Here is a 26,953-nt window from a genome sequence, read left to right as displayed (position 1 = left end):
AAGGAACAAAACCTTTAAAATTCAATGAGGAAAGAAAACCTCATGCCTGCATTGACCAGTCATATCATATACGATCATATATTCTTGTGTTGTGGAAGAATTGACAGACAATGGCACAATTGTGGAAGGGGTTGAATGTTCACTGAGGCCCAGGGAGCAGCGATGGTGTCAATGAAGAGTACGGGCCAGTGTGAAGAGGCCGATGTGGTGGATGTTGCTGAACTTGTCGTGACTTTTAATCTCCTCTAATTTATAATTTGCCTAAACCAAGTAGATTATCGCTGCTCCCTGTGCCTCAGTGAACATTCGAACCCGTCCGCCATCATGCCGTTTTAAGAAAGGATAAAGGACTTTTGTACAGTTTCTGACAATATTTGCAGAGATTCTTTGATTTTGCTGGCCAAATGTTGCGTCAGCTGTCAGGAATAGCTGGGTGTGTTTGCCCAGGGCTGACGTGGTTACACATGTTCTGTGAATGACTTATGTTGCTGAAGGGAACATTCAGACCTTCAGGCTCTGGACAACACTGGAGGACATTCCTGCAGTCAGCATGCCAAACACAAACTCTTTCAAAACTTGAAACGTATGACATCACGTTGTCTTCCAAAACCGCACTTCTTAGACTGGCCTTTTATGGTGACACTCCTAAACACCTGTCTACTAATCATGGCTTCTTATGTGCATCTTTATATGCCACACATATCAGGTGGATGGGTTATTTTATCAAAGGAGAAGTGCCCTCTGACATGGATTTCAACCAATTTGCTTGTGCTCAGAATCTGAGAGAAATAAATATTCTGTGTGCATTCGAAGTGCTGGACAGGATCAGCTGCCACCATGGAGAACCTTTTCCAAAACTGGTTTGTTGACTATCCACAATGTCCTGGCAAATATTTTCCACTCAACACTCCATTTCTAAATCCAGTTGGGGAGCCGTTTACATGGTGGTGGAAGGTGACCGTCATCACTATTGTGTGCAGTGCATGCCTCTGCAGGGTATGGAAGAGCCGTGATGAGATTTTGGTGGGTGCTGTCTAGGCTGGAAAGGAAATTAAAGGAGCTTCTTCCCTCGATATTTTGCCAGGGAAGCCTATGATGTAGATGAGGTGCTCTGGTCACACCCAGCTAGGCAGTGGAATGCAGTCAACAAGATCTCCAGAGGAAATGTTGGCAAAGTAGGTTTCTGCAAACATATAGGTGCAGAGACCTTCTTTGTTTCTTTATGCTGAAACTACTTTTTTCTTTAGGTTTAACACAGTGCCGATGGTCCGGTCTGAGCTTTAGACACAAAAAAAATGGGTTGGGGAGACGTCACATTTTGCTAGTAATACCTCTTTTGGCACAAAAACAGCTGGGAATTGACCTGAGGTTTCCTTAGTGGTATCTAGTTCACACATACACATGTGAAGACACAGTCTCAAGCCGTGGTCACTGACATGGCTATTTGTTATTTCACCACCATCCCCTCCCCCTTCTGATATGACAGTCATGCCATCCACACTATATATTAATGAAGAGCATGTATGACAAGTACGACTGTGAATCAGTGGTTTTGAGACACATTAACTTCACCCTATTGTCAAGAATTGAGCGACCTCTCCCTGTGGAATTCTCTACGTGGTTGGACCAAAATCTGGTAATACGAATGAAGTGTGTGATATTTGGTGCAAAAGTGGGGTTTTTGAAGAGTGTATTTGCAGGATGTATGAGGGGTTTTGCCCTTTGATTGAATGCTTTTGTGATACTGTGAAGTGTTTTTTGAAAATGTAACCCTCTTTGCATACCAATGACATAACACCTCAGTCAGGCAAGTTATGTTTGCGTCAGCATTCTGTCTTTCATTTTACAGTCAGCGGAATTAGGAAGTTACATGTACGAGAGGCCCTTTTTGTGAAAAGGGGTTTAAAAAACATGCTGGATCCTTACAGTAATACCCCAAACTATGAACACTCACTGTTATGTTGCCTAATGAATAGAAAAAAGAAAAACAGATTTGCTGGCTGCACGTCATGTTGCTTTCCCTGACTCCTTGGACAGCCCAGCTTTAACATTTACAGTCTGTCCAAAACATTCCTGAGGAGGGGTCCCAGTATAATAATGTTTTCACACGTATACGTAGACTCACGTACAACGACAGAAGTTATGTGTTTTTTTCTGTTTTTTTCTCACGAGTTGCAACGTGAAAAAAAAATGATACCGGAAGGTTTCAAAACTACGGAAGAGGATTAGGGCCACTGAAAAAAAATAAAATAATAATAAAAAAGATTTTTTGGGGGGTGTAAGAATTCAGTGGCCCTAATCCTCTTCCGTACAAAACAAAGTCTGAACAGGTTTTACGAATGTATTGAGGCGGTGAGGAGACTTCAAGGTTTCACACAATATGTGAAAAATGTTGTATGTAAACAAAACCATGTTTGTTTAGGCTACAGTGGAGACTACACGGGGTAGTTTTGACGCCGCTGGGCGACAGAAATGCATATTACTCACTCATTGCCATCTCAAAAGGAATTTGCTGTTTCAGATTGTGTTCATATTATAATATTGCTTATTGGCATAGCTGTATATCATGCTTTGCCGTATTTATCCGCAATGACCATCGTGTTGGAATTCGTCGATGTGTCCGACAGTCGCTGAACGCACCCTCGGGTTTGTTTTGGTCCTGAGGGGTTGTGTCCGAGCTAGCCAATGAGCGAAGAGAAGGGGCGCGGATTTGTCATGTGATCCCGCCCTCCCTGTAAAGCGGCGCGTCCCTCATCCGTTATTCATTCCTCGCCAACACAGTGTCCAGAGTAGCAGCTCGTCTCCGCTTTCTGAACTCCTCTTCACCGAAGAAACGACACTTCGTCTTCTACCAACGAATAATAAAGAACAGATACAAACTACAACTCTGCCCTTCATTTATTTGTCGAGAGAAGAGACATTTGTCATCGAATAAGCGAAATAAATCCTCCTGCGTCACAAACCAGAGTACTCACTGCTCACTCGCTCAGGAGCCGCTCAACTCAGCATCTTTTCTTTCCGGTTTCTTTCTTTTCTTTTTTAGAAAACAAAATGAAAACCAAATTTATCAACGGGGTCTCTTCTTCCCCCTCCATGTCACTGGGGCTGCTGGTGACTGAAAACGCCCTGCAGGTTCAGCCCGACACCGTGGAAGACAGCAAGGAGCTGGTTCGCCCCGACCAGCCCGACCTGGACACCCGGCGCAAGGCTTATCTGTGGTGCAGAGAGTTCCTCCGTGGAGCCTGGAAAACCCTGTCTGAGGACGATTTCCACATCACCATCATAAGGTACAGCTTGTTCTTTTGCTCGATAGATGGAAATGGGGTCCGTAGTTAGAAAGCTAGAGTGAGAAGACTGCTCTGATACCGCCCAGTCTCATGATGTGAAGCGTTAAAGGGTAAAACAATGGATTATTTCTGGAGACTATTCAGTAGACACACCCTGCTCAGGTTCCGTTATCTCAGTCTCATTCGCATTTGAAAGCCATTAGTCAGACTGTAATTCACTGTCAATGTGCCAACGCCCCAGAAAAACCCCAAACCTGGCGACAGGTCTTTAACACATGTCAGAGTCCTGATGTTCTGTTTCCAAATTCATGGTGACATTTGACTGCTTGGACAGATGGTGAATCACGTTTTGAAAACACTGATGGAGTGCTTAGTTTCCGTTCTAGGCTGGATTTCCCCTTTAAATACAGTGTGTCGGGACGTTAGAGCCCAGTCATGGTGTTTTTTTATTCACTTAAGCAGCTATCATTCAGCAGAAGTCATTCAGCTCATGTTTTCAAAATCCTGGTGTTAATAATTTTCCGAAATTCTCTGGTTAAACAGCACAGTGTCTGACTGAAAAGGGCTAACAAATCACTCGAATAATTCATGTACAGGTTTACAGGCATTTTAGAAGAATGCTCAACTGTATAGTCTGTTAAACTTATCTTATAGAGTATGATAGAGATGGCTATAAGAGTCACAGTAAGATCCTGAGAAACCTTTTCCGAAGTAATAAAGACAGACAGGGAGCAGACAGATGTTGATTGTATGAATGACAAAATAAAAGTCTCTGCATGTAAGGAAAGGATCTCTGTTCACTGTCCGCCTGGCCGTCTGTCCTGCAGGGGTGGTCTGAGCAACAAGCTCTTCCTGTGCAGCCTCCCCGACAGCCAGGACTCTGTTGGGGATGAACCAAGGAGCATCCTGCTGCGCCTCTATGGGGCCATCCTGCAGGTGGGAAACACATCTCTCATCACATGTTATTAGCCAAACAACACTGGTGTGTGACTGTAGGAACAAGAGAGATACAAGTAAGCAAAAGTCTCCGCAAGGATGTGTTGTCGTACATGACCCCCTCAGTTTGTGTGTAGTTGTGAGTCTGTAATAACTTCTTTGTTTAAACTAAGAGAAGTGCTGATGTACAGCACACACAAATAACAGCAGAAATCATGTACAAATCATATACTGACTGATGACTTGTCTGACCTTTATCACAGACATGACTCACGTAACTGGGGTCAAAATGACACTTACACAGAGACTTTACAGCTGGAGTCGCTAATCACAGAAACCAGTAAATGAGGACAAATGATAATACGTACACCGTGTGATGTGACAGGACCACCACCAGAAGTTGCTGTGTGTGCGTCCGCAGGTCATATGCTTATGTAAGTGTATTCATGCATGTGCCGTTATGCCTTCACGCGTGTATGTGTGTGTATGTATGTGTGTGTGCGTGTTTAGCCATTGTTGTACATGGTGATGTACCCCCATGGCTGTACATGCATGTGTTCTTTGCCGTAGGCTTCCCAAAGGAGCGTGCCTTGGGCACTCTTGTTCCCAGGTGAACCCACCAAAAAACACGGTACAGTATGAGATCTCTGAAATCTCAGCCTAATACAAAGACGTAACATACACTCATGTAGCACAAAAGTGGGAAGATACAGTGTGGAGGGAAAACAAACTGCTGAAACATCTCTCCTGTCTGTCTCTTTTCTTCTCTAAATCCCTGCCTTGTGATACTTAATCATTAAGAAGTCTACTAGTGGACAAACTGAAGAGCCTGAGGATGAATCTGCACTTTTGCAGCTCAATCAGCTGAAAAAACAAAACCGCAAGAAGAAAAGTCGTTAACCAGGATGCAGTTTGGCTTGTTGTTGCTTGATAGTGAGCACAAAGTCAGATAGATAGTGTATGTTATGTTGCAGCTCTACAGTGGTCAAATATAACACAGACAGATAGTGGCCTTTTATCTCCTTACATGATGTGGCTGGTGTGTCCAGAGTTCATAATTCAAGTTGCTTCTACGGCAGACACAGTTTGCAGTATTGCTATGTGCAGCAGAGCTCCACCAAAGATAACCACTTAGTCACCATCTCAAGTAGCCACCCATTGATTTCTCCTGAATATTGAGTGATCAGAGTTCAAGGACTTTAAAAAAACATTTACTCAAGATTTCTGGAAGCAACATTCTTTCATTATCTTGCTTGGCTTTATATCATTTGAGGTGTTTTTTTGTAGCACGTGTTGTTTGTGCTGGCCTGCTGTGATAAATAGAATACTGAAAGAACGATGCAGCCAGTATGGGCTTCTCTCTCAGCCCTAAATGTAGTCATTTACAGCCATTAAGTAATGATTTTCCATGTGTGCATTAACCACAGGTGCAATGAGACCCGAATTAAGTATTAACCAAAGCCTGTATAATTGCTAATGGCTGTATAAGCAGTTAGCTTTTATTGCTAGGGATGTCTGAGAGATCGGGAGCACTGAGTCCTTCACCAAGGTAACTGCAGTCTTCTCCGTCAGGACAGAACTGCCTCTCAGGCATTAGTGACGTCTAATCAAAAAGCTAATATGATTACGAAACTCAGATGTCATTGTCAGAGTGCACAGCTACTAATGATTAAACAAGGCCCAACTGCACTGAAGACAGCGTTTCTCAGCATGGAATATATGTGAATAGCATGTTGGGTAATGGGTAGATTCACTAAATAAATATGTACATTTTTAGCCACAGCTTTAATATGTAATCAACAGTAAAATGCAACACCCACGAAAAGATGGGTGGTCTTTCTGGCTGGCAGTCAGGGGAGTGCAGAGATTATTCCCACCGATCCTCTGCACTGTCCTGTCCAAAAGACTTGGTGTATGTTTGAGCTCATACTGTACTGTCTGCACTGCAGGCATGGCTAGGTGTTGATGTTGACGCTGCTAGAAGGCTTCACATGTATTCATGGATAGTTCTTTCCTTTTTCTTTTGTTGATAGATGTCCTGTAATAAAGGGGATTCCAGACAGTCAAACAAAGAAAATCACTGCCAAGTAAGTAACTGGTAATGGTGCCACCATACAGCATGTCACCCAGTGTCCATTCACATTCAGTCACAAACAGTTGTCCTGCTGTCCCTGGATGTCTCAAAACATTCTTTTGTTTCCCTAAATTCTCTCCTTACCTCCCTGTTGGGAAGAGGTTTTCACTTTGGTCTGCTTCTTTTGTTTCTGGGAAATTATTGAGAGGGCTGAACTTTTCTAACCCCATGGGTTTATGAACTTAAGTTCAGAATCGATTTAACACCTGTCTCCCCTTACTAAAACCTGGCACAGCATGACCGAGTTGGGAAATGCTACAGTCACTGCTTTCATTTTGTGTACTGTTGGGTCAAAAGGTACAAGACTGCGAGACATAGTACTTCTATTTTGCATTTGTTTTGAACATGATCAGCTTAACAGTTTGAGTGAAAATTTTCATTTTTGGAGAATGTCCATGAATTTCAGCATGTCTTAATATTTGGTATGCCCACCTTTTGCTTTAATGACTTTTGCACTTGAGTTGGCATAGGATCCACAATTTTGTGTAAAACCATAATACAATCTGTTCAGAGAGTCGATGCTAGCGGCCTGAAGCCCAGCCAGACGTCACACAGAGTGACCTAGAAATTCCTTTACCCTGCGTCATGTCACGTGATCACGACCCCTGACCCTCACATCACCAGGCTGAATCACAGCTCCCTGTCATGTGATTGGGGTGAGGTCATCAAGCAAGATAGCTCCTGTGAGCTGTTGTTGCTTGTCCTGGACAGCTTCCCTTCCCCCTAATCCTGCTTTCAGTTAGCAGTGACGCTAATGAAGAACTGACCAGGTGTCAGTGTCTCAGGATAACCTCACCTCAATCTATCCTCTCTAACAATGCTGTCTGGTCAAGGCAAATCCTATTTGGAGTAGATTGGATGACACCATATTATTCCCTGTGAGAATAATTCACACGTCACTGCTGCGTAGTAGCACACATATTGACAGACTGTAGATGTAAATGAACACGTACTTACTACAAGAGATATGTTACTACAGATGTACAACTATACAAATGTAAATACTGTTGAAAACTCACGTTAAGTTTTGTAGTCGACAAAATATTTCACCACACATCATTGATGGAGGTAGCTGTTCCACCTGTCCCCTGCGCAAAAGTACGTGACCTGCTTAAACTAAATGTATAAATTAAGTTAAAATGTATTATTGGGTGCACTTTAATTATGCGCTGGTGCAACTGAGTGAAAGAAAAATGGAGCACCGGTGCAACCACTGTAAAAAGTTAGTCTTGAGTCCCGACCGGTTCTGGTAAGTACAGAAAATGACATCAGCTTAACCTAAAGAAGTCTGTAAAACCATATCATGATATAACGATATCTAAAATCAAAGACAAATTTATATATTTTGTCTCACTTCATGATAACGATATAATTTTGATAAATTGCACAGCCCTATCTAATGATGTGGTTTATAGAATATACAATATATATTTAATAGTATGCCTATGCTGATTGCCAGTGGATGTTATGTAATGCTGTATTTACTCAAGCCTTTATCAGTAGTGTTTGGCATGAAGGGAACACATGCGCGGCAGTGGTGCTGTTCAGTTCAGATGGACAGTGTGTGAGAAATAATCTTTCCCCGCACTGGTTTATTGACACACAAAACACAATGGATAAGTATTGAGGTTAAGCAGCAGCTGTCAGCAGTACACAGTGCACCTGCTGCATCACTCAAAGGCTAGCCGCGAAAAATATCTGAGAGCTGAATATCAGCACCGATATGGGACCAGTGTAACAATTTCAGTTCAGTCAGATATCCAGAGACTACCTGATCCCAACTCCTACATCAGGTGTCAGACTGAATGTTATATAGAGGCTGAAATGGCTAAATGTGCAGCCCCCCAGTTCATTCAAAAAAGGATATTCAGATCTACTATGGGAAGTCTCTGTTTCCTGTCCGAAAACAGGAAACGGGGAGGGAGGTACTTGTTAGGAATGTTGAAATTCTTCTGTGTGTGCATGGTAAGCTGGCTTGACATTTCTGACTTGTTAATAATTAACTTCTGAATGGGTCTGGGAGAGTGAGCCAAATCAAAGAGATTGCTAAAACAAGCAGTGGCATTTAAAATAGGTCAGAGGAAATTAAACGGAGGTTGATGTACTACTGTAGGACGGTCAGACAATCGATATGGAACCACTAGGGCTACTGCATGGAACCCTGTTACAGCCTATAAACCATAAGATAAGGGATGGCTGGCCCAGTCCATTCCCAGATCAGTATTTAGTCAACAGTTTGACTACTTTTTGTATTGTAATGTATTTTTTTCTATGATTGATGGGTCTGACATGAGCACAGTATTTTTTTGACATCTGTATTTTTTTTCTTCTCTGTCCTCCCTGTCCTTTTCTCATATCAGTCGATACCGATAGATATCACAGGATAAATCAAATCACAATTTCAAGCTTAAAGGTTCCTTTTTACTCCTTAGTGAGATGTAAAGATACCATAACGTTAGGCCTAGAAGTCTGAAATTTCATCCAGGTGTAGCTGACAAGATGTAGAAGGTATGTGGTATATTGCCATATGCCTTACCTAAAGCACATCTGAGTTATTGTTATTCAAAAATGACCTATTTTTTTCGAAGAAAAAAAAAAGTTTTAGAGCCATGTTTGAACTGATGTCATTTAGGTTGTGTGTATGGTACATGCTAGGTAAGCACATTTTCAGAAACTAGAGGTGAAGTATCATACATCCATCTGGGACTTGTAGTTGTTGTGTTATAAGCTTTTCCATTTCGGTATGCTAATTAGGCAAAAATTACCAACAAAGGTGGGTGCGAAGGGGTTAATGTTAATTTTCTGTTAGAAGTTGATCATGACAAATGTATTGTAGAACACTACACCACTGTATTTCAAATAGATACAATGGGTGTATATAATAAGCGAAACTCTTAATTCTGATTTTGCAATAAAGTAACCTATTGCATTTGTGATATCACTGTGTCTCTTAATTTTTCTGTCACGTGGCATGGCTCTGGACGAGGAGGTTACTATGGTCTATTGTTGTTGCGCAGGTATCACAGTGGTTGTTTTGGGGGACCACCAGCATTTATTTGGGCAGGGACTGTAAAGTCTTGCATTGTGCATGCTTTACAGGATGGCACTGCTTCAAATGGTAAAAAGACTAGTGGTGTTAACTCACTCTGTGGGAACATGCTTTCGACACAGGTGGCAGTACACGGTATTCTGCTTCATGTCGCACTTTAAATAGAACAACTCCACACTACCGAATTTCTTGGACCCATCTCTTCAGATGTGTCCTTGCCTTTTGAGACTAGGGCTGTTGTCAATTGGGTCTTCTTCTTAGGTAGCGCTGTTGCTTAAGTTAATGTTTTCTGCTGTCATTTTCTCTTTCCTCTCGCACCCACTCCTGACTTTTGAACTATTATATTAAGGCACCAAGCCAACTTGGTTAGGTTTAGGAAAAGAGTTGGGTTGAAATAACTACAGTATAATGTAATAAGTGCTCCAGTGGCAGTTGGCTATACATTTTCCATTACTCTTTATCACTTAGACTTAATTTAAACCGGTGGACTGCACAAGAGCGTAGTTAACATTGTAATTGCTGTATTGCTGTACAGCCCTGTCCTCAGATACCCAGACTGAAGCTAGTTTGTAGAGGTTATCCCTTTCATAGAGATTACACACAAACTAAATCCCTGACGTGATAGTTTGATCTGAACTCTCTCAACTTGGCATGTAGCAAATGTAGGTTACAACAAGCTGAATGAACTCTGCTTATACTTAAAGACAGTCCATACGATGACTGGCTGCTTCAGATCTAGGTCAGTACTTCTATAGTAACCAAGATGATACACTTGCTGAGTCACTAGACTATGGTCAGAGGAGTCACTACATATCCCATAAGCTGGCCCCATAAGAGTTTAAGTCTTTGCTCTGCTTAATGCACAGGCTGCCAGCTGGCTTGTTTTCTGGCAGTATGTGTGTCAAGATGATTATGGTAATGTGGATAATTCACGTTGGGGATTTGAAACCGCATGTGATCAGCATTCTGCAGATAAGGCATTACATAACGATGGGGTGTATACTCAAATGTCCTGGGAAAGATTTGGAATATGCTGCACACTGTTCATGCTGTTTTTTTATTTGTTTAAGATGTTTTTGCAGTGTTGTTATTTGCTTTGAACACTGTTCCTGCATAAAGTAAAATTCAAATTTGGCTTGATCCAGTTGATATGCACTGAATAAGTTATCTATCTGTAATTTCCAATAATCTTGGACTGGACTGGACTTCTTATTCTTTAAAAGCTATATACATGTAATTGGTGTGCATGCTGGAACCATTAGAATTCTTCACTATTCCTCCCATATTTTTCAACATGGAAAATAATATTTAACTAGGACATTATTGCTATCATTCGGGCTTTTGATAACTTTCATACACAATATCATGAAGTACATAGGAAATATTCGGTGTTATCTAGTAAAATTTTCTCATTTACATAAGTGGATGGAATGCTCATGTACATTTTTACAGTTTTTCGTGCATTTTCAACTCATATCATACTATAAGATAGATACTTAATTCAAATAGTCTTTATACTCCAGATTAATATCAGTTTTTCAGCAAAATATTTCACAGCTTTCACATGCAATTGATATTATTCAACTTTTAAAGACAACAGTGCAGCTTTTGAGCATCTAGCATCCACACTGCAATATCCTCAGAATTTGCCCTATATTGAAAGATGGAAGTTTGTTGCATAGAACTCTATTCACTGACGATTTAATCAACAGGATCGTATTTATCAACTGTTGTGATAATTGAGTAAGTGTAATCATTTATGGGGGGAAAACATAGCTTCTTCCATACACTGTCATAACTTTGGGTTTTGACTGTTGGTCAGGCAAAACAAGCAACTTGATGCTACCTTGGACTTGTGGTTTATGATATTTGATACATGATATTATAAAGAGATGAAATGAAACAGTTAATGGTAAATATGATCGGCAGATAAAACTATGCTGAAAACAGTTGTTAGTTTTTGCTCTGTTCCTTAATCATTAGCATTGAGACAGAGGCTAAACAAGACATTTTTGAATTATGATTTCAAAGACAACCTGTCTGCATCTGCCAGCTGTGATGTATGTCGGCTAGTTGACGGCAGTCCCAAAAATGGAAAGGAAGATTTACATACATCTCCGCCAAACTCTTTTTGACCTTGACTCTTGTTATTAAACCCTGGGTAATCCCAGAACTCAGTTTTTTGGAAATTTAGAAAATTCCAGTTATTCCACGGAATTTTCTAAAGAGACATCAAAAGAGATTTCAGCGTTTCCTGGCGTAAGAACTCTGCATTAACTTTCTTTGTATGGTTCAAATTCAGTGTCACATCTCAGCAGCCACAAAGCAGGCAATATTGTTTACTTTGAGCTGGCTTCCCGCTGGATGGTCAGGTTGAAGCACATTCTTTGGCAAGTATCCCAACATCCCTGCTGTTGGATCCAAATTTCTTTTCACTGCAGCAATTTATCTGAAATGTATTCACTGAAGGGGCTAATGACTGAAATATGTTAAACTAGTTTCTGCTGTGGCAATCTCAGGTTACACTGACATGCAACAGATTGCACCATTAGCTTGTAAATGAGCTGTACTTACAAAAGCACCTTTTCACACAGGTATGTAAACATATTTTTATTAAAAACCTAAACTTACTAGCATGCTTCATAGCTGCTTTAAAGCTTTTTTTTTTTTTTTTTAATTCAGCGTTAAATGCAATACATAAAGTCAATTCTTGCCTTGTAAAAAGTCAACTTCTTGTGCCATTGCTGTACTAACAAGTCTGCTTCCGTGTCTAAAGGTCATCCTACACCCAACAGCTGTTTGAACACACTGTTTCAACTGATGTCACCATCTACTTTAGCTGTATTGAAAAAGACATTATTTAGACAGTCAACTAAATACTGTAAATGGTAACTACTAAAGGCTTCACCTTTGTTGTCCATGGAGAAAGACCCCAGACTCCTCCATTAAACAAATGTTCAGTTTGGAGACTTGTTGAGCTAGGAGAAACTGTATAAACTTTGTAAAACGCTGTCAACAAAATTTTCTTAACTATTTGGTTCTGCTTGTTATTTTGGAAATCGTTATACTTATTTGTGTTAAAGACGTATGTTTGTTGGTGTACATAGAGTAAGTTAATGGTGTGAATTGACTTGTGATCCACTTGATCACATCACTGAGGACAGATGGTAACATTAAATGCGTACAACCTCAAAGATAATCCTGATGACATTGCTGTCAGACTTGACAACGCTCTTCCTCCAGAGCGATAAAAGACAATTTTTTCAGTGACTGACCGTCACTAACCATGATGAGATTTTTAAGTGCAAAATTAGTGGAGCGTCCCTTTAACTAGAGCTTTCTAACTGAACTTCACAACTACCGCATCAAATATTTACATTCTTCTGTTTACAGATTAGTTACCGTTGTAGAGTGGATCTAATTGGGTGGCAGTACTTTACCTAGGCAAATGGACTGTTACTGAGGACACACTTCCTATTAGTATATTCACTGCAACTCTGCTTACTGGCTATTTGAAATACAGCTTCCCTGAGGGGAGTTTCAGTCTCCCATGTAACGAATCACCTGTAGAAACATACTTACCTGTCTTGTTCTATTTAGAGACCTCTCTCCTCAGTTAATGGGGTCCTTCCCCTTTGGTGAGAAGCCTGGTTTTCGGTCTTCTCCACACAATGGACTGGAGCAGAATCAAGTGGGTGAGAAGCCAGCGCACAGCTTGAGTCTTTCAAGCTCCGGGGCTCTTGTTTGTGTTGGTATGAGAGAAAGTCTCCCAGTTAACCTTGAGCCCGTCCAGACTATGTGCTTTGGTATGTGAGTTTTGTGTGTCTCTAAGATAAAGGGAGTAAGACAAGGCTGTCCTGTCTGCTTTAGCAGCTTCAACAGTGACTGGCGCTCTGAGTGGGCCAACTCTCCCCCAGAAGCTTTAATCTACCTCTTGTGTTCTCCTCACCACTCTGACAGGCAAACTCAGCTAACCCCGACCACAGCATTCAAACTCTTCTGTCCTTCCCCTCCACCTCCTGATTCCCACTTGAGTCCCTTTCAGACATGCACCTCGGCCTACTAAAGTTCTAACATTCTCACGTGAGACACCAGGCATTCTGCCAAGAAAGAAAACTAACCCTAACCCTGACCTGAGTTTTAAAACATTTCTGAACAACATTGCTAAACCCTACTAATTTAGATCAGAGTTGGAATAAACTGGAATAATGGGATGTTCTTTCCTCATAGCAACATAACTTTTAAGATACATTTGAGTTATTTTGCGTGTTCTGGGGCACAAAATGACAACAATCTCCTTTGGAAGATCTCATGTCTAAATCCCCCTGAACCTTCATTCTAACAGGAGGACTAATGTCAGAAGAAGTCATAGCAAACCCATTTTTTGGTTCCTAAACGAGCAGACAATGACTCACTCTACCTCACTCTATCTAACTTTCATGTTTTCTAACCTAATGACCAGCAAAAGCTCTTTGTCTCATGTCTTAATCTGTTCTTGCTCTGTTTACAGCACTGGTGGTGGTGTGGACTGTTCTCATACTTGAAAGGCAGAGCTGTTAAGTCTCCTCCTGTTATTTGTTTCCAGGGGGCGGAGGCCATGGTGTTGGAGAGTGTCATGTTCGCCATCTTGGCAGAGAGGGAGCTTGGGCCTAAACTCTATGGTATTTTCCCTCAGGGCCGACTGGAGCAGTACGTCCCTGTAAGTCAACATGTTACTGTTCATATGCATATGGGCCGGACAAAATAATAGGAACACGCTATTCTCTTCATGATTAATTGAATCATTGTGAAACGTCTGACGTATCAATTTTATTCTGTCCACATGCTCCAGTTTTGAAAAACACAACAATAACCTGACCACGTGATTGTGCCCTGTTATATATGATCTGAATTCAGTGAAGAGATTTAGCTTCAGTATAAAAAGCAGGTTAATTTGCAGGATGGTAGTGGATTAGGCATGTAGCTCCAAGAGTTAAAGTAAAGCTCTGACAGCTGGGGAATAAATGATGCAACGTTGTGTTGGTGTGTGTACTGCTCAGTGATGCATCATGGATTAATGTTCAGAGATAATTGATAAACCATAAAACATCTGCTCTTCTGTTGCCAAACAGTGCTTTTATGCAATTTATTTTACACATCATCGGAAAATCTAACTGACCTCAGTTGGCTTCTTGTGGCTACCATTACAATTTAAAAAACCAGCCACCAGCAAATCAGGTACACACATGTCATGTTGTTTGAACATGGATCTACTGACAGAAAGCGAAAGCCCGTCTGGTTCTTATCATCCAAAACCTGATATAGGGAAAAAAAACCTCCTTATTCTTATTCTCTGATGTCCAAGACATGCCTAAACTGTACGAGACTATTTGTCAGTAAGGGTTATCATTAAACTTGAACACTAGGATATCACACACAATTTCAGAACAGTCATAATCAGTAAACTACACACAGCTGGCTCATATTTACCAGCCGGGCTGGTCTGGGGAGCTTTAAACTGGATCTGGTTTTGGCGTCTCTATATATTTACTAAGTATTTTACTTTGGCTATCATAAACCAACCATATGTGGGTTCTGTAGCATTTCCTGTGTTAATTCATTAATTTTCTGGATTAATAATTATTTCTAATACCCTGTTGACAGAGCCGTAAACTGGACACCTGTGAGTTGAGTGACCCCAGCATTTCAGCAGAGGTTGCAGAGAAGATGGCCAAGTTTCATGCGATGAGGATGCCTTTCAACAAAGAACCCAAGTGGCTGTTTGGAACGATGGACAAGTAAGTCACACAAGTCTTGTCTCATCCTGCCCTGTCCTGTCCTGCCCCAGCTTGTGTCTTGCCTCGTCTTCAGGGATATTCTAAAGCCCATTCTTCACTTAAAATGCGAGATGGGGACAAAAGACTGAACAGACTTGAAACTAACATTAAACCAAGGTTTTTGAATCCCGCAAAAGTAAGCCTAACTGCACTGATTACTTATCTCGTGAAGATGAAGGGGCAGGTGGCTTATCATTATGCTTGGCACTTGAGTTGCTTTCAAAATGTTTTCACGTGTTGGCTGTTTAGGTTGCACAGTGTGTCAGCTTGTGGTGATAAAGTCCATTGACCTGCTCCAGTAATTTTCTGTCATGGTTTATTACTTATGTGTTTAAATCATCACTTGTTTGTCCAGCCATGTGATTGTTTTCCATGTCAGACAAAGATTAGAATCATACTATGTAGTATTAGATCATCATCATCATCATTATTTATCAGGATTTGGGATTTGACTTTACTTTTTTGACAAAAATGACTTCAGATCATTTAATGGAAGCAAGTCTCCCCATTATCTGGACTGCATAATATCAAATTGACGTAACACTGAATTGTTTAAGACATGTAAGAGAATTTGAGCAGAAGCTAAACCTTAGCAGTCATAGCCAATTCAGACACAGATTTGGGTTGTGCGTGTGTTAAATCCCTCAGCAGAGAGTGCTCTATCTTTCTCTGATGACTTGGCCTGGTAATTAACCCAGGCCAACAGCAAGTTGACCTTGGCTGTTGAACGATATTCAGTTTTATGACTGGAAAGATTTTCTTCCAGGGTAATCAGGACTTAATAATACTTGAAAAGAAAGAGCTGTTAGTCATACTTTACAAGTTATACCTTCAAAGTGAGCCAGTATAACTGTTGTGTAACAGCAGTAGCCTTGCTACAAGTAACTTACAGTATATCGGAAGATTATGAAAAAAGCAGTACACAGTCATGGTCAAATGTTTACATGCACGTCTTTTTCATTACAGGCAATTCCGCAGAGAAAATGCAAGCGATATTTTACAAATTTAATCATTAAGGACAGGCAGATGTAATTAGCATACAACACAATGAACTAAACTCAAAAGTAGTGGGTGGTCAACTGATTCCATCACAGTAAAATGACAGCTGTAGAAATCAGTGGAACTCAAGACCTGTTTATTGTTCAGCCCATGTGGTATTGACATGCATGACATTATTTGTCACACACCTTGTACGATGAGATATATGAGAATCACATTTCAAGATCTTGTGAGTGCTGATGCATCCACACAGAGCCTGATTCATACTGAAGTCCCTGAATGCTGCCTGTTGTTCCTCAGACAACTTCACTGAGTTACTCTTCATCATGTATCAGACATCATGATAGAGTTGGTAGGGACTGCTTTAATACCAATCCAACCTCTAGTGATATGGTCACACCTTTGTGTTGTTATGAAATCACCTATGATGTGATAATGGTGGTAATGGTGATTTAATGATGATTTATTATCAATTATTGCTGTTATCACTCCAATGATTAATACTGGTAAAAATGTCATTCTTATTTTTACAATCAGTACAAAATACATTGCTGTATTGAAATTATTGACTGTCTTTGTAGACACAGGTATTATGTTATTAGTTCCAGTGAGGTCAACATAACCCTCTGGCTCTTATCTACTGACTGTCAACTGTGGTTTGCTTATCGTTGTGGCAGGTCGACATTAAAAATGTCAGTCCCTAACAGTCACACTTCACCGTGTCACTTTGATTTTTCAGATAGGAAACCTATGTTTTTTGGGAAAGCGTGTTGTAACTACGTTTATGTGTAACACTCTACAGGTACTTGAGCCAGGTGATGAGGCTGAACTTCACCAGAGAGTCCCACCTGCGTCGCTTCAACCGCCTGCTCAGCTACAACCTGCCACAGGAGATGGATATGCTCAAGTATGTTTCTGCATTAACGCACACACACACACACACACACACACACAAACAAGCAGATTAGAATGCGTTACATATGACTGGCCCATGGTAAGGTTCCAAACAGTGTTATAAAACAGAATGGACAGAGGTGTGAAGTTCCTCTGATAATATTTAGGTCTCACAGAAAAAAACTTGCAGGCAAAGACATGACAGACCGAAAGGTTCAGATTTATTAACGTTTTAAACATATGGAGCCAAAGAAGAGCAGACCAGTTAATACAAAAATTAATATATGTGATATCAATATAAAGTATTTGTTTGTTTTGGTCCATAGTAATGATTAGAACACAATGTAAATTCTAGAAAAAAAGCAGAGTAAGTATTTACAATATAAGACACCACCCCATTAAGACACCTGTACTGTATATGTTATGGTCAGGTCAATATAACTATACATTACCAAGTGGCTTCAAGTCCTTAACACTTTGTGAATGTTATGGAAAGGAACCACCATCCGTTGTCTCTAAAATCACCTTTGCTTATATTTCATGAAAAGTTGTTTGAACTATTCCTTAAGTTTTAGTGAGTTTTAACTGTGTATCACCAGAGGCTATTCATGCATATTTAGATATGTTACATTAAAATTAATGTTGTGAAACACAGAGATGAAACTCTTATCCAGAAAGAGCTGTATAAACCCGGCTGGGTGATCGTCCTCTGACTTCTAACCTTCTTGTATGTGTTCAGGTCTCTGCTGGAGTCCACCCACTCTCCTGTAGTGTTCTGCCATAACGACTGTCAAGAAGGTAAAGCATATACAGTAGATGCCACTGGGCCCTATCTGCTGTATCTTTTTCTCTTTGGTTAAAAATAACATGTAAATGTGCTCCTTTCAGGAAACATCCTGCTGCTGAAGGGTCGCCAGAGCTCTGACAAACAGAAGCTGATGCTCATTGACTTTGAGTACAGCAGCTACAATTACAGGTAAGCTAGCAGTTGCTGTCTCACTGTGGTGTGAATGGTACTACTATATACGACAAACCACATCTTTTTTTTACATCATGACTATCATTTTTAAAAAGATATTTGGGGGCTTTTCGCCTTTGTTTTGGATAACTTGTTAGACAGCAAAGGGGGGAAGGTGACGGAGAGATAGAAATGCCGCACAGGTCCATCAAATAGAACCTGGGCCCTTGCGGTTTTTTGTGTTAACAAACCAGCTGACCACAGACATAGCAACTAAACCTCTCCTGTTATGTAGCTTAACAATGCTGTGTATTCTTTATCAGTTTGATAGTTTAAGAGACTTGGACAAAATATCTAACATTTCATTACATATCACATTTCTTACATCATTTCACAGATTGTTTCATTTCTACTTACTACAGAATTTATCCATGTGATTAGTAATAATGAGTTATTTTGGTAAGTATTACTGAACAGTTTGGGGCTCCATACTGTGAGTAGTTCAAACGGTTTAAACAAGAAGTCCACCAAGGAGTGCCTGATCCAAACACTACAGACTGAAAGGCATTTCTTATAAATCTCCCTCAGCTGCAACCGCAAAATCCCCGCCCCTCATGCTCTTGCCAGCTCTTTGCCTCACAACTAACCTTGGCACTGCAGCAGCAGGAGATGGAGGGAGTGTGGGGAGGGAGAGAGTAAGGCTGATAGTGAGGCAGAATGTTAAAGAGAGCGTGAGAGACAAAAAGAGACCCACCCAGATAGGGACCCAAAAAGAAGGCAAAACCTGAGGGAAAATGACAGGAAAAAGAATGCAGCCTGGCCCGTGTCTGTGTTTCATCATTATTTCCTTCCAGCTGTCATTATTCATAACTCACAACCCTCTGTTGAAATATTCACTGTAGCGGTTATGTAACCAGAATTTAGCACACCAGTGAGGACACACAGGATGGGATGGAAACGGAAAGACCTTATGCAGTCTACTGTAAATATTGGTGATGATAATGGGGTTGCTGTAGATTTCCTCTACAGTTATGGACACATGACTGAGAATAGACTACAATAGAATGATTGTTTTTTTAGCACCTTTTGAGTGACTTCAAACATGTTAAAATGTCTGAGTGTCTGAACCCATCTGTGTGTATGCCCTGACCAGTTCATTTGTGGGAAAGCTGTGGTCAACACACTATGCTGGCCTCGGTCTCCCTCTCTTGTCTCCCGCACACACAGCCAGAAACACTCCCAACCCCCCTGCAGCTCCCTTCAGCGTGGCCCCTTTAAGTCTCCTCATATGTTACTCAGCAAACACGTGACCTTGTACACACACATAAGAGCCCCTGCACATGCTCAAGCCAAACTTGGGAGCATGTGTGCCATCATGTATGTACAAGAGGAACACGCCCACCAATCGGCACAGAGACCCCATAACCTGTGGATTTTTTTTTTTTTGTCTCCTTGAGTGACATCAGTTGGACATGGAAGCAGAGGGGGATGAGCCTGGTTTGCAGACTCCCTCAGAGCAGTGGGAGGTTTCGTGTTGGGGGCAATTCCCAGCTGCTGAAAACAGTGTGGGAATTAACATGCAAGTGCTACTTAGGGGCATGGGTACAATGAGGTCTGCGTCCATTTGTTCTTGTATAAATCACAGAGAGAGTAATTACCAAAGCATTTAGACAAATGAACTGAACAATTTTGTTGTAAATGCCCCCCCCCACTTTTTTTTTTTTTTTTTACATTTAAAGTCCAATTCCGTTCCTGCCTTTTGCTACTAATACCCATCTGTTTACTATCATCTAGCCCTTATTTGAATACTGTTTTTCATTAACTCATTAATTAGACTTATCTTCTTTTACTTTCATGCTTTCCACCATGGGGTTTTGCTTACACTCTATAAGCACATTATTGTTTAAGAAACATTATTACATCAGCACACCCAAGACAAAAACCACATGACAGGAAATATGTATTTTCACAACACGCTCATTGCACAAAACAAATCGCTCTCATCTCAACCCCCTACCCTCACCAAACACCAACACACACCCACGCACACAGTCCCAAACACACTCCACATTAGTTCCATGTCTCCACCAGATTCCTCCCTTTCCTCTCCAGCCATGCCACAGCTCGTTTTTATTATAGATCTGATATGGCTTCATAAATGCTCTCCCTTGCCTTAAGGAATATTGCTTTTTAAATTGATTATTTAATTCAACACTGAGGGGTAGGGCTGCATAGTGACAATTATTAGCAACAATTAATCTGATGGAGATATAGCTTTATTTTGCTCATAATCTTTAGTGTATAAATGCTCCAATTACTGACACCAGCTTTCTATGTGGGTTCTATGTAATTATAACAATATCTGAAAAATGTAAGTTATGTGTTTAAGTATTAAAAAAATGTCTTTCAAATCTATTGATTGACAGTTCGTTTCAGCAAATCTACCCTGCAGCAACTACGTATCGTTTCTTTTAATTTCATAAAACAGTATGAACAAGTATTATTACTCAACTTAAGTCACATTGCAGCAGTCATTTCTTCCTCTTGGCGTGACACAAGGTCTGTAGGAATGAACCAGCATCAGCTGTGTTTACGTACCTTTAACCAATAAACTGCAGGGCGTTGGTGCAGTTGGCTACAAAGCACAAAAGGCCTAACCCTAACCCCCAGGACTGCTTTGGAAAAGTAGCCAGTAAACCTCATTGAAACAGTAAACAAGATCTCATGTTTACGTGAGCAAACAAGACCTAGAAAAGTGGAGACAATGCAGGTTTCAAAGAATTGACCATAATTAAGTAAGTGTGAAAGCCACACACACAAACACACTAGTATGTCTTGGTCTGGTTGACACAATATCCCCTGTCCTTGCTCAGCCTTCAACATGTGATGTTAACGTTTCTTGCTCAGAGGAAGTGAAACAATTTGAAATGCATTGACAAGACAACCTGGCTCTACATTTCAATGTGTTTTGGACACTGCCTGAAGAAGTTCAGTATCACTTCCTGTTGCCAGTAGGTGGCACAATGACTGTGATTCCAAATCAGGATGTAGATGTTTTAAGGCCAGGACTCGTATCAAACGTGAAATTCAGAGAAGATTGGACAATGTATTCTCACCCCGCCACAGCCACGACGGCCAATGACAACTCAGGTTCTTCACCATATACCGTTATCAGAGTTTTAAGGCTTTTCAGATCAAATTTGATGTGGATCTTGTCAACAAGCTTGGAAGCTGTAATTTCCTATGTTCCTGAGTCCAGTATTGGCTTAGTTGTCTGAGGTCTGGAACTCTTATGAAGCCTGTGTAGTTTGGGGCATTTCAACAACATGCAGTCGAGTCACAGCAGCTACAGCAGCTGTTTCATAGCAATACAGTGAAATTTGTCGCGTCGCCACGGGAAAACCTTCAACCTTCTATGTAGTCTACCACTCTTCAAAAACACAATAGATAATACATATTGTATAACTCAAAAACAAGTTATACAATATAAACCCTAACAGGCGCAACATGACAAACAGAAAGTGTATCTACATGTCATCATTATTTTCAAATTGTTCCTCTGTCCATCTGTTAACCTTACAGGGGATTTGATATTGGCAACCACTTCTGCGAATGGATGTATGACTACAACTGTGACGAGTTTCCTTTCTTCAAAGTGAATCTTCAGGCCTACCCTTCAAAGGCTCAGCAGGTGTGTATAAGATGCTAACATCTCATTTGTTAGGTTTTACTTGATGACTGCTAACTGGTGTGAACTTTTCACAACTCTGTGCAGCTCCTCTTCATCGAAAGCTACTTGAAGGAGTTTGACCCAGGGTTTGACAATCTGAGTGAAGAGGACCAAATGAGAGTGAAGGAGCAGCTATACATAGAGGTCAACAGGTGAGCTCAGATGTACAGCATGGTGTGAATAGAAACATTGTGAAACATTAAAACGCAATAGTGCAATAGAATAGAGTAGAAGGGTTGGAAAGCATACATAACAAAGTTACCATGTGTTTTTGAATGTAGGTTCTCTCTGGCATCCCACTTCTTCTGGGGCTTGTGGTCAATCATCCAGGCCCGACTCTCCACCATCAAGTTTGGATACCTGGTGAGTAAAAGCTTTATTACTTAAATGCTTCTTTTTCATTTTTATGACTTCTTTGTTTTAGTCAGAAAAGCAAATATAAGCAGTATTGTGAGTATTTACTGTGTAAAGAACAGGTTGGAGGAGTTTTGGTCGAGATGTCAGAGAGGAAGGCTGTTTTGTGACACAAACAAAACTTAAGAGTTAGGCAGTACTGGCATTTTCTGTCCAGACCAGCCCACTACATTATCAGTGGACACCATGTAGAAGTCCGCAAATATTGCGACGTCTTTTCTCACACATACTACGAAGGAAAGTCATATTCCTTGATAGCAGTTAACAAATCAAGCACGTAGCTATGAACTCAAGTACTAAAATTGACAGTTATTGTTAAATTGACAATATATATATATATATATATAATGTATAATGGTATATATGTATTTATGTATACCTGACTGTGTTGTAGGAGTACGCCCAGGCCAGATTTGATGCCTACTTCCAGCAGAAGAAAGTGTGGGCTGTCTAATGCAGCGATGACTGGATGGATTGACAACACTTTGAGCCCAGGCAGGAGGAGGACAAACTGGCTGATAAAGACTGCACGATCCACGCTTTACTTATACACCCTGCCTTGAGAGAATTGGCCAGCTACTGTAGGTGTTGTGTTGACAAAACCAAAACTGGATCACTTGGCTAGGTGCTCCGTAACAGCTCAAAGTTTATTCTGCGTAACCCCCTGAGAGCCAAAAAAAAGAAAAACATTTACTTGTACTAACCTTCATCACTGCTCTCTGCTTCTGCCTTATTCGTACCATATCACTAACACCAGGGTTACGCTTTGAGCAGGAGATTTTGAGCATTAGATTGGAAAAGTTAACATTGCATCAATGTTTATATATTGATCATTCCCTTATGGAAATGCTCTGTTGGAAAAATGTGAACTTGTGGTGGCAGATTCCTGCTAACAGAAGCAGGCAATCGCTAATTATGTATATTATATATAGATCTCAATGTGCCAGTAACCAGGCCCTATCTGTGACTGATGGGCTGACTTGTTGGCTGATGGAATCATGACTTGATCAACAGGTCGGATTGATGTCTACACTTACACACCTGCTTTGTCAAGCAGTTATGTTATTTTCTTCAGGCCAGGGTAAATGCAGTTATGTGACTTTTCAAGTATGTGAGTAGTTAATGTTCCTTTTCTGGATGACTGGTTAAACTAACAAATCAAAGACATCAAAAATAAGGTTTTTCCATTCAATTAGGTCTGGATCTTTGTGGCCTCCAAGCTAAAAAAGTAGTTACACTGATCTGCAATGAATTTTAACTGACAGATGTTTGGTTGGTTTATGGTATTATTTTGGATCACTGTAACAAGTAGATCCACATTTTTGTGGAGTTTACATGTTGGGTATTAACATTTCATTGTCTGACTTAGTCAAAACGCATTCCAACCTGGGGCTTTCAGACACTAGGGAGCTGATGGACCATATTTCTGCTTTTTTACTTTTTATATTATCATTGCATTGCCAGACACATCCCACAGTGCACATGAACATGGTTTCTTATTGTGGTAATGGATTCTTTGGTGATGGGTTTTTGGTCCATGTGCCTACTGCTAAGATAACACATGGAGGTCACACCATACTGTACAGCTGTTAAAGGGGTATTTAGTAAAATATGTCTCTAACTGTTTCAAACCGTGAACAAGACCACTCTGCAACTAAGAGCTGAGTCATTAGTGTGAATCACACATATATTTGCTCATGTTATGGCCAATGTCTGGCCTAGCATGGTGGAAGTCTAATACATTTAACAAAGGATTTCAAAACTGGAGCAGTGAAGTACTGTGCCCTGTGTGTACCAGGCATACCTCATACATTCTCCTTTTAGGCTCGCTCCTATGTAACGGGATATTTGTTTAAATTAGAGCTTTTTTCTGCACTTAGCCTAGGTCTAAAATCAATTGTGGAACCATCTTAGCTCCACAATAAGAAAGTTTGCACTTGGGCTTTTCAAACTGCTGTCCTTAGTCAAAGACAGCTTTCACACTGGCACATTCCAAGGTAGGCTAACCATGACTTAGGCCTAGTGCTTCCTGACCCGGAGCAGGGTTAGCCCTAAGTATTTTGGTGTTATCCCTTGAAAATTGACTTAACATATGGCTGAAAGGTGCCAAAATGTGTAAAACCAGGCAAAAGTAAACCGAGTAGTGACACAACGTTCTAGAATGTTAACGTAAGCTGCCTGTTTTAATGCATATTGTGTAGTATGTGTAGTGTGAATCATGCTGCTTAGCTTTAACCCTGGAATAAGTATAGCCCCTGAAAAATCTAAACGCAGAGCTAAAAAGTGCCAGTGTGAGAGAGGGCAAAGGTAATCAGAGTAATAATACAACATTCAAGAATGTAACCATTAGAAGTACGGTGTGTATTGTAGACCCCATGGGCTGAGCTTAACCCAGGGTTAACAATGTGAGTGTGTAAAGGGACTAAGATACCCAGGGGCTAAAAATATGCAGTTTGAGCAGCCCTACTAGGAGCTGGTCAGAAAAACCTCTTTCCACTCTAATTGGTACCAGTGGGCACATGCTGACCTCTCAGTTCACCATTACAGTAGCAGTGCCTATTTGACTTCATTAGGCTAACTTAGAGAAGAATTAAAGACTAAAATTTACCTTTTGCTAAGCCTATCCTCTCAGTTAATATTGTTCTGCCTGTTAAGATTTCGCATCTTACACAACACATATGCAGTTTACAATGAAAATGACAGATTTTATTAGCTAGTGGCTAGCTTGCAGAGTAAGCTAACACAATCTAACACTAATGTCTTAAAAAAAAATATCTGGCTAATTTTGTTAATACTGATTTAGTGTTTCCAGTTAACCTAAATATGCGCTTGGTGGCTGCATACAATATACATGTTAAAGGACTGAGGCTAAAGCTACCAGGATACAAAAATAAATGAGAATCATTGTTCTTGTATTGCACTGTCATTACAGTTTCCAAGTCTTGATTGGACAATAACTGCTTGGGATAGGGCTTTAGCGAAAGTCAATTCAAAAGCCAAGTATCTGCTCTAGGTAGTTTGAATAGTTTCCTTGGATTTGATCCTCGCTTTGGAATTATGCATAAAGACACACTCACATTGCGCTCTACGGTGTGACTGTGCTGCTGTAATATCCATGTACATTCCTGTGATATTGTAGCGGCTTTATACATCCATGTTTACTGTGAGACCCTGTGATTTAGCATGGAAGCCAACAAAATGATACTGTGACTCCTGTGAAGGGTACCAGTCACCTGATACTGGAACTATTCAGGAGTGTTTGAATGTCTGCTGTGGCACTTTTGATCTGAGGACCAAGACAAAAATAACCCACAATATATGTACTTGAGTATTTTCATGTTTAACATTTCGGGGGTTGTTGAACTGTGATTCTTTAAGTTGTTGAAATGTTATTATTTTACATATAGGTGTATTGTATATTTTATTGTCATATTACTATGAATTGAATGTGGTTTATGTATAGTTTGAAATTTATTTTTTGAGATAGTGGAACTAGGGATGCACCATCAGAATGTGGATTATACTGGACAACCATTCAAATTTTAAAAAGTGTTACTGGTACATCCCCTGAGAGGTAAAGGTCTTTGCTTTCATACCATTCAGTGGCTCTTTCTTTGACCAAACCAGAATTTGTATTCATTGTTTTATCCGTCACTTTTGAATTGTATTATCTGCCCTGACCTTTCACTACATGCCATTTCTGTCTTTATGTTGTGGTCCTTTTTCATGTTTTTTTAAATATTTGTTACAGAAAAAATGGACACGGTGATCTGTAACTATTACACTACATTGTTACTTCACCTTCAGTATCACATTAACTTTGAACCAAAATCACTAAAATTTGTACTCCAAAATTGTAGAGAACAAACAGGCCACTTCTGTTTCTACTTGTAATTAAATGTATGTAATATTCACTAACAGAAATATAGAGGGCCTTGCTAAACATTCTCTCCAATACAAAAAATGACAAACTTGTATCTTACCATTCTTGAGAATGTAGATAGTGTTTATATAATTCACTGAGGAACACATTGTGTTCTATATAGCAGTCACAGAAACACTATCATGTGACTCACTTTAATAACCTTTGCTATCTATGCAGCTATACTGAATGCATAATGTAATCCTGAAAAAAACATTCTTTGTGACTTAGAAAGGTTGGCTTGAAGAGCTGCAGCATTGATCTTGGTTGTAAATGTACATTTCTGCTTTGCACAAATAAAAATTAAAGAGACCGTTGAGTGGTTCCCTCTGTTTTCATGGTGGCTGAGTGGCTGCAATCATTTGCAAATGAACGGTGTTTACTAACAACAGTTTTATAGTATTGTAGCGATATCCAGAGAAAAAGCTAAATAAACCACCTAAAAGAAGGCTCACCTAAAAAAATCTGTAACAGTTCAAGTGTACATTGTATAGAGAAAATTCACATCGCTTTACATCGCCGTCAGACCTGCCTTTCTTTTGGCACTACATTTTCTCAACCGTACCTCCATATCCCTACGCAGTTGCGCTAGTGTGTAGGGATACGGAGGTGTTGTACCCCATTCACTGCAGTACAAAGCTGAGTGTCTGGGCTGGAGCAGCTCTCTACTTCTCCAAACAGAGGCTGCACTGATCGGTGATTACGGTTGGGAACAGATCGACTATAGATATGTACTTATATGACCCCACTTCAAAAATCACGAACTATCCCTTCAAGCTGTTCACCTGTTGAGTGTTTTCCAATCAGGAGCGTC

General features: G+C 40.4%; 1 protein-coding gene across 5 annotated transcripts; it reads left to right on the top strand.

The window, feature by feature from the left end:
- Positions 1-2,757: 2,757 nt before the first annotated feature.
- On the top strand, positions 2,758-26,456 carry chka (choline kinase alpha). Of its 5 annotated transcripts, none has more exons than XM_037107145.1 (13): positions 3,272-3,287; positions 4,115-4,223; positions 4,794-4,854; positions 6,257-6,310; positions 13,992-14,105; positions 15,050-15,183; positions 17,024-17,128; positions 17,855-17,913; positions 18,004-18,091; positions 21,656-21,764; positions 21,849-21,955; positions 22,085-22,166; positions 22,612-26,456. In XM_037107145.1, the coding sequence occupies exons 2-13, from the start codon at positions 4,177-4,179 to the stop codon at positions 22,669-22,671; spliced, it is 1,020 nt and encodes a 339-aa protein (XP_036963040.1). In that variant the 5' UTR covers positions 3,272-3,287; positions 4,115-4,176; the 3' UTR covers positions 22,672-26,456. The 5 variants fall into 5 exon arrangements, with proteins under 5 accessions (XP_036963036.1, XP_036963037.1, XP_036963040.1 ...); XM_037107144.1 differs by lacking the exon at positions 3,272-3,287 and adding an exon at positions 4,487-4,657 and having other exon boundaries at positions 4,132-4,223; XM_037107143.1 differs by lacking the exon at positions 3,272-3,287 and adding an exon at positions 4,487-4,657 and having other exon boundaries at positions 4,161-4,300.
- The last annotated feature ends 497 nt before the right edge of the window (positions 26,457-26,953 follow it).

The sequence above is a fragment of the Acanthopagrus latus genome, chromosome 8, assembly GCF_904848185.1.
Source record: "Acanthopagrus latus isolate v.2019 chromosome 8, fAcaLat1.1, whole genome shotgun sequence".
NCBI classification, from domain to species: domain Eukaryota; kingdom Metazoa; phylum Chordata; class Actinopteri; order Spariformes; family Sparidae; genus Acanthopagrus; species Acanthopagrus latus.
Note: the sequence above shows the minus strand (reverse complement) of the source record. Positions and strands in the feature narration are given on the sequence as shown.

Coding starts and splice junctions, on each gene's coding strand:
- chka (XM_037107141.1), top strand. CDS start 3,052: ATGAAAACCAAATTTATCAACGGGGTCTCTTCTTCCCCCTCCATGTCA. Junction 3,288..4,114: donor TTCCACATCACCATCATAAG/GTACAGCTTGTT, acceptor TCTGTCCTGCAG/GGGTGGTCTGAGCAACAAGC. Junction 14,106..15,049: donor GACTGGAGCAGTACGTCCCT/GTAAGTCAACAT, acceptor CCCTGTTGACAG/AGCCGTAAACTGGACACCTG.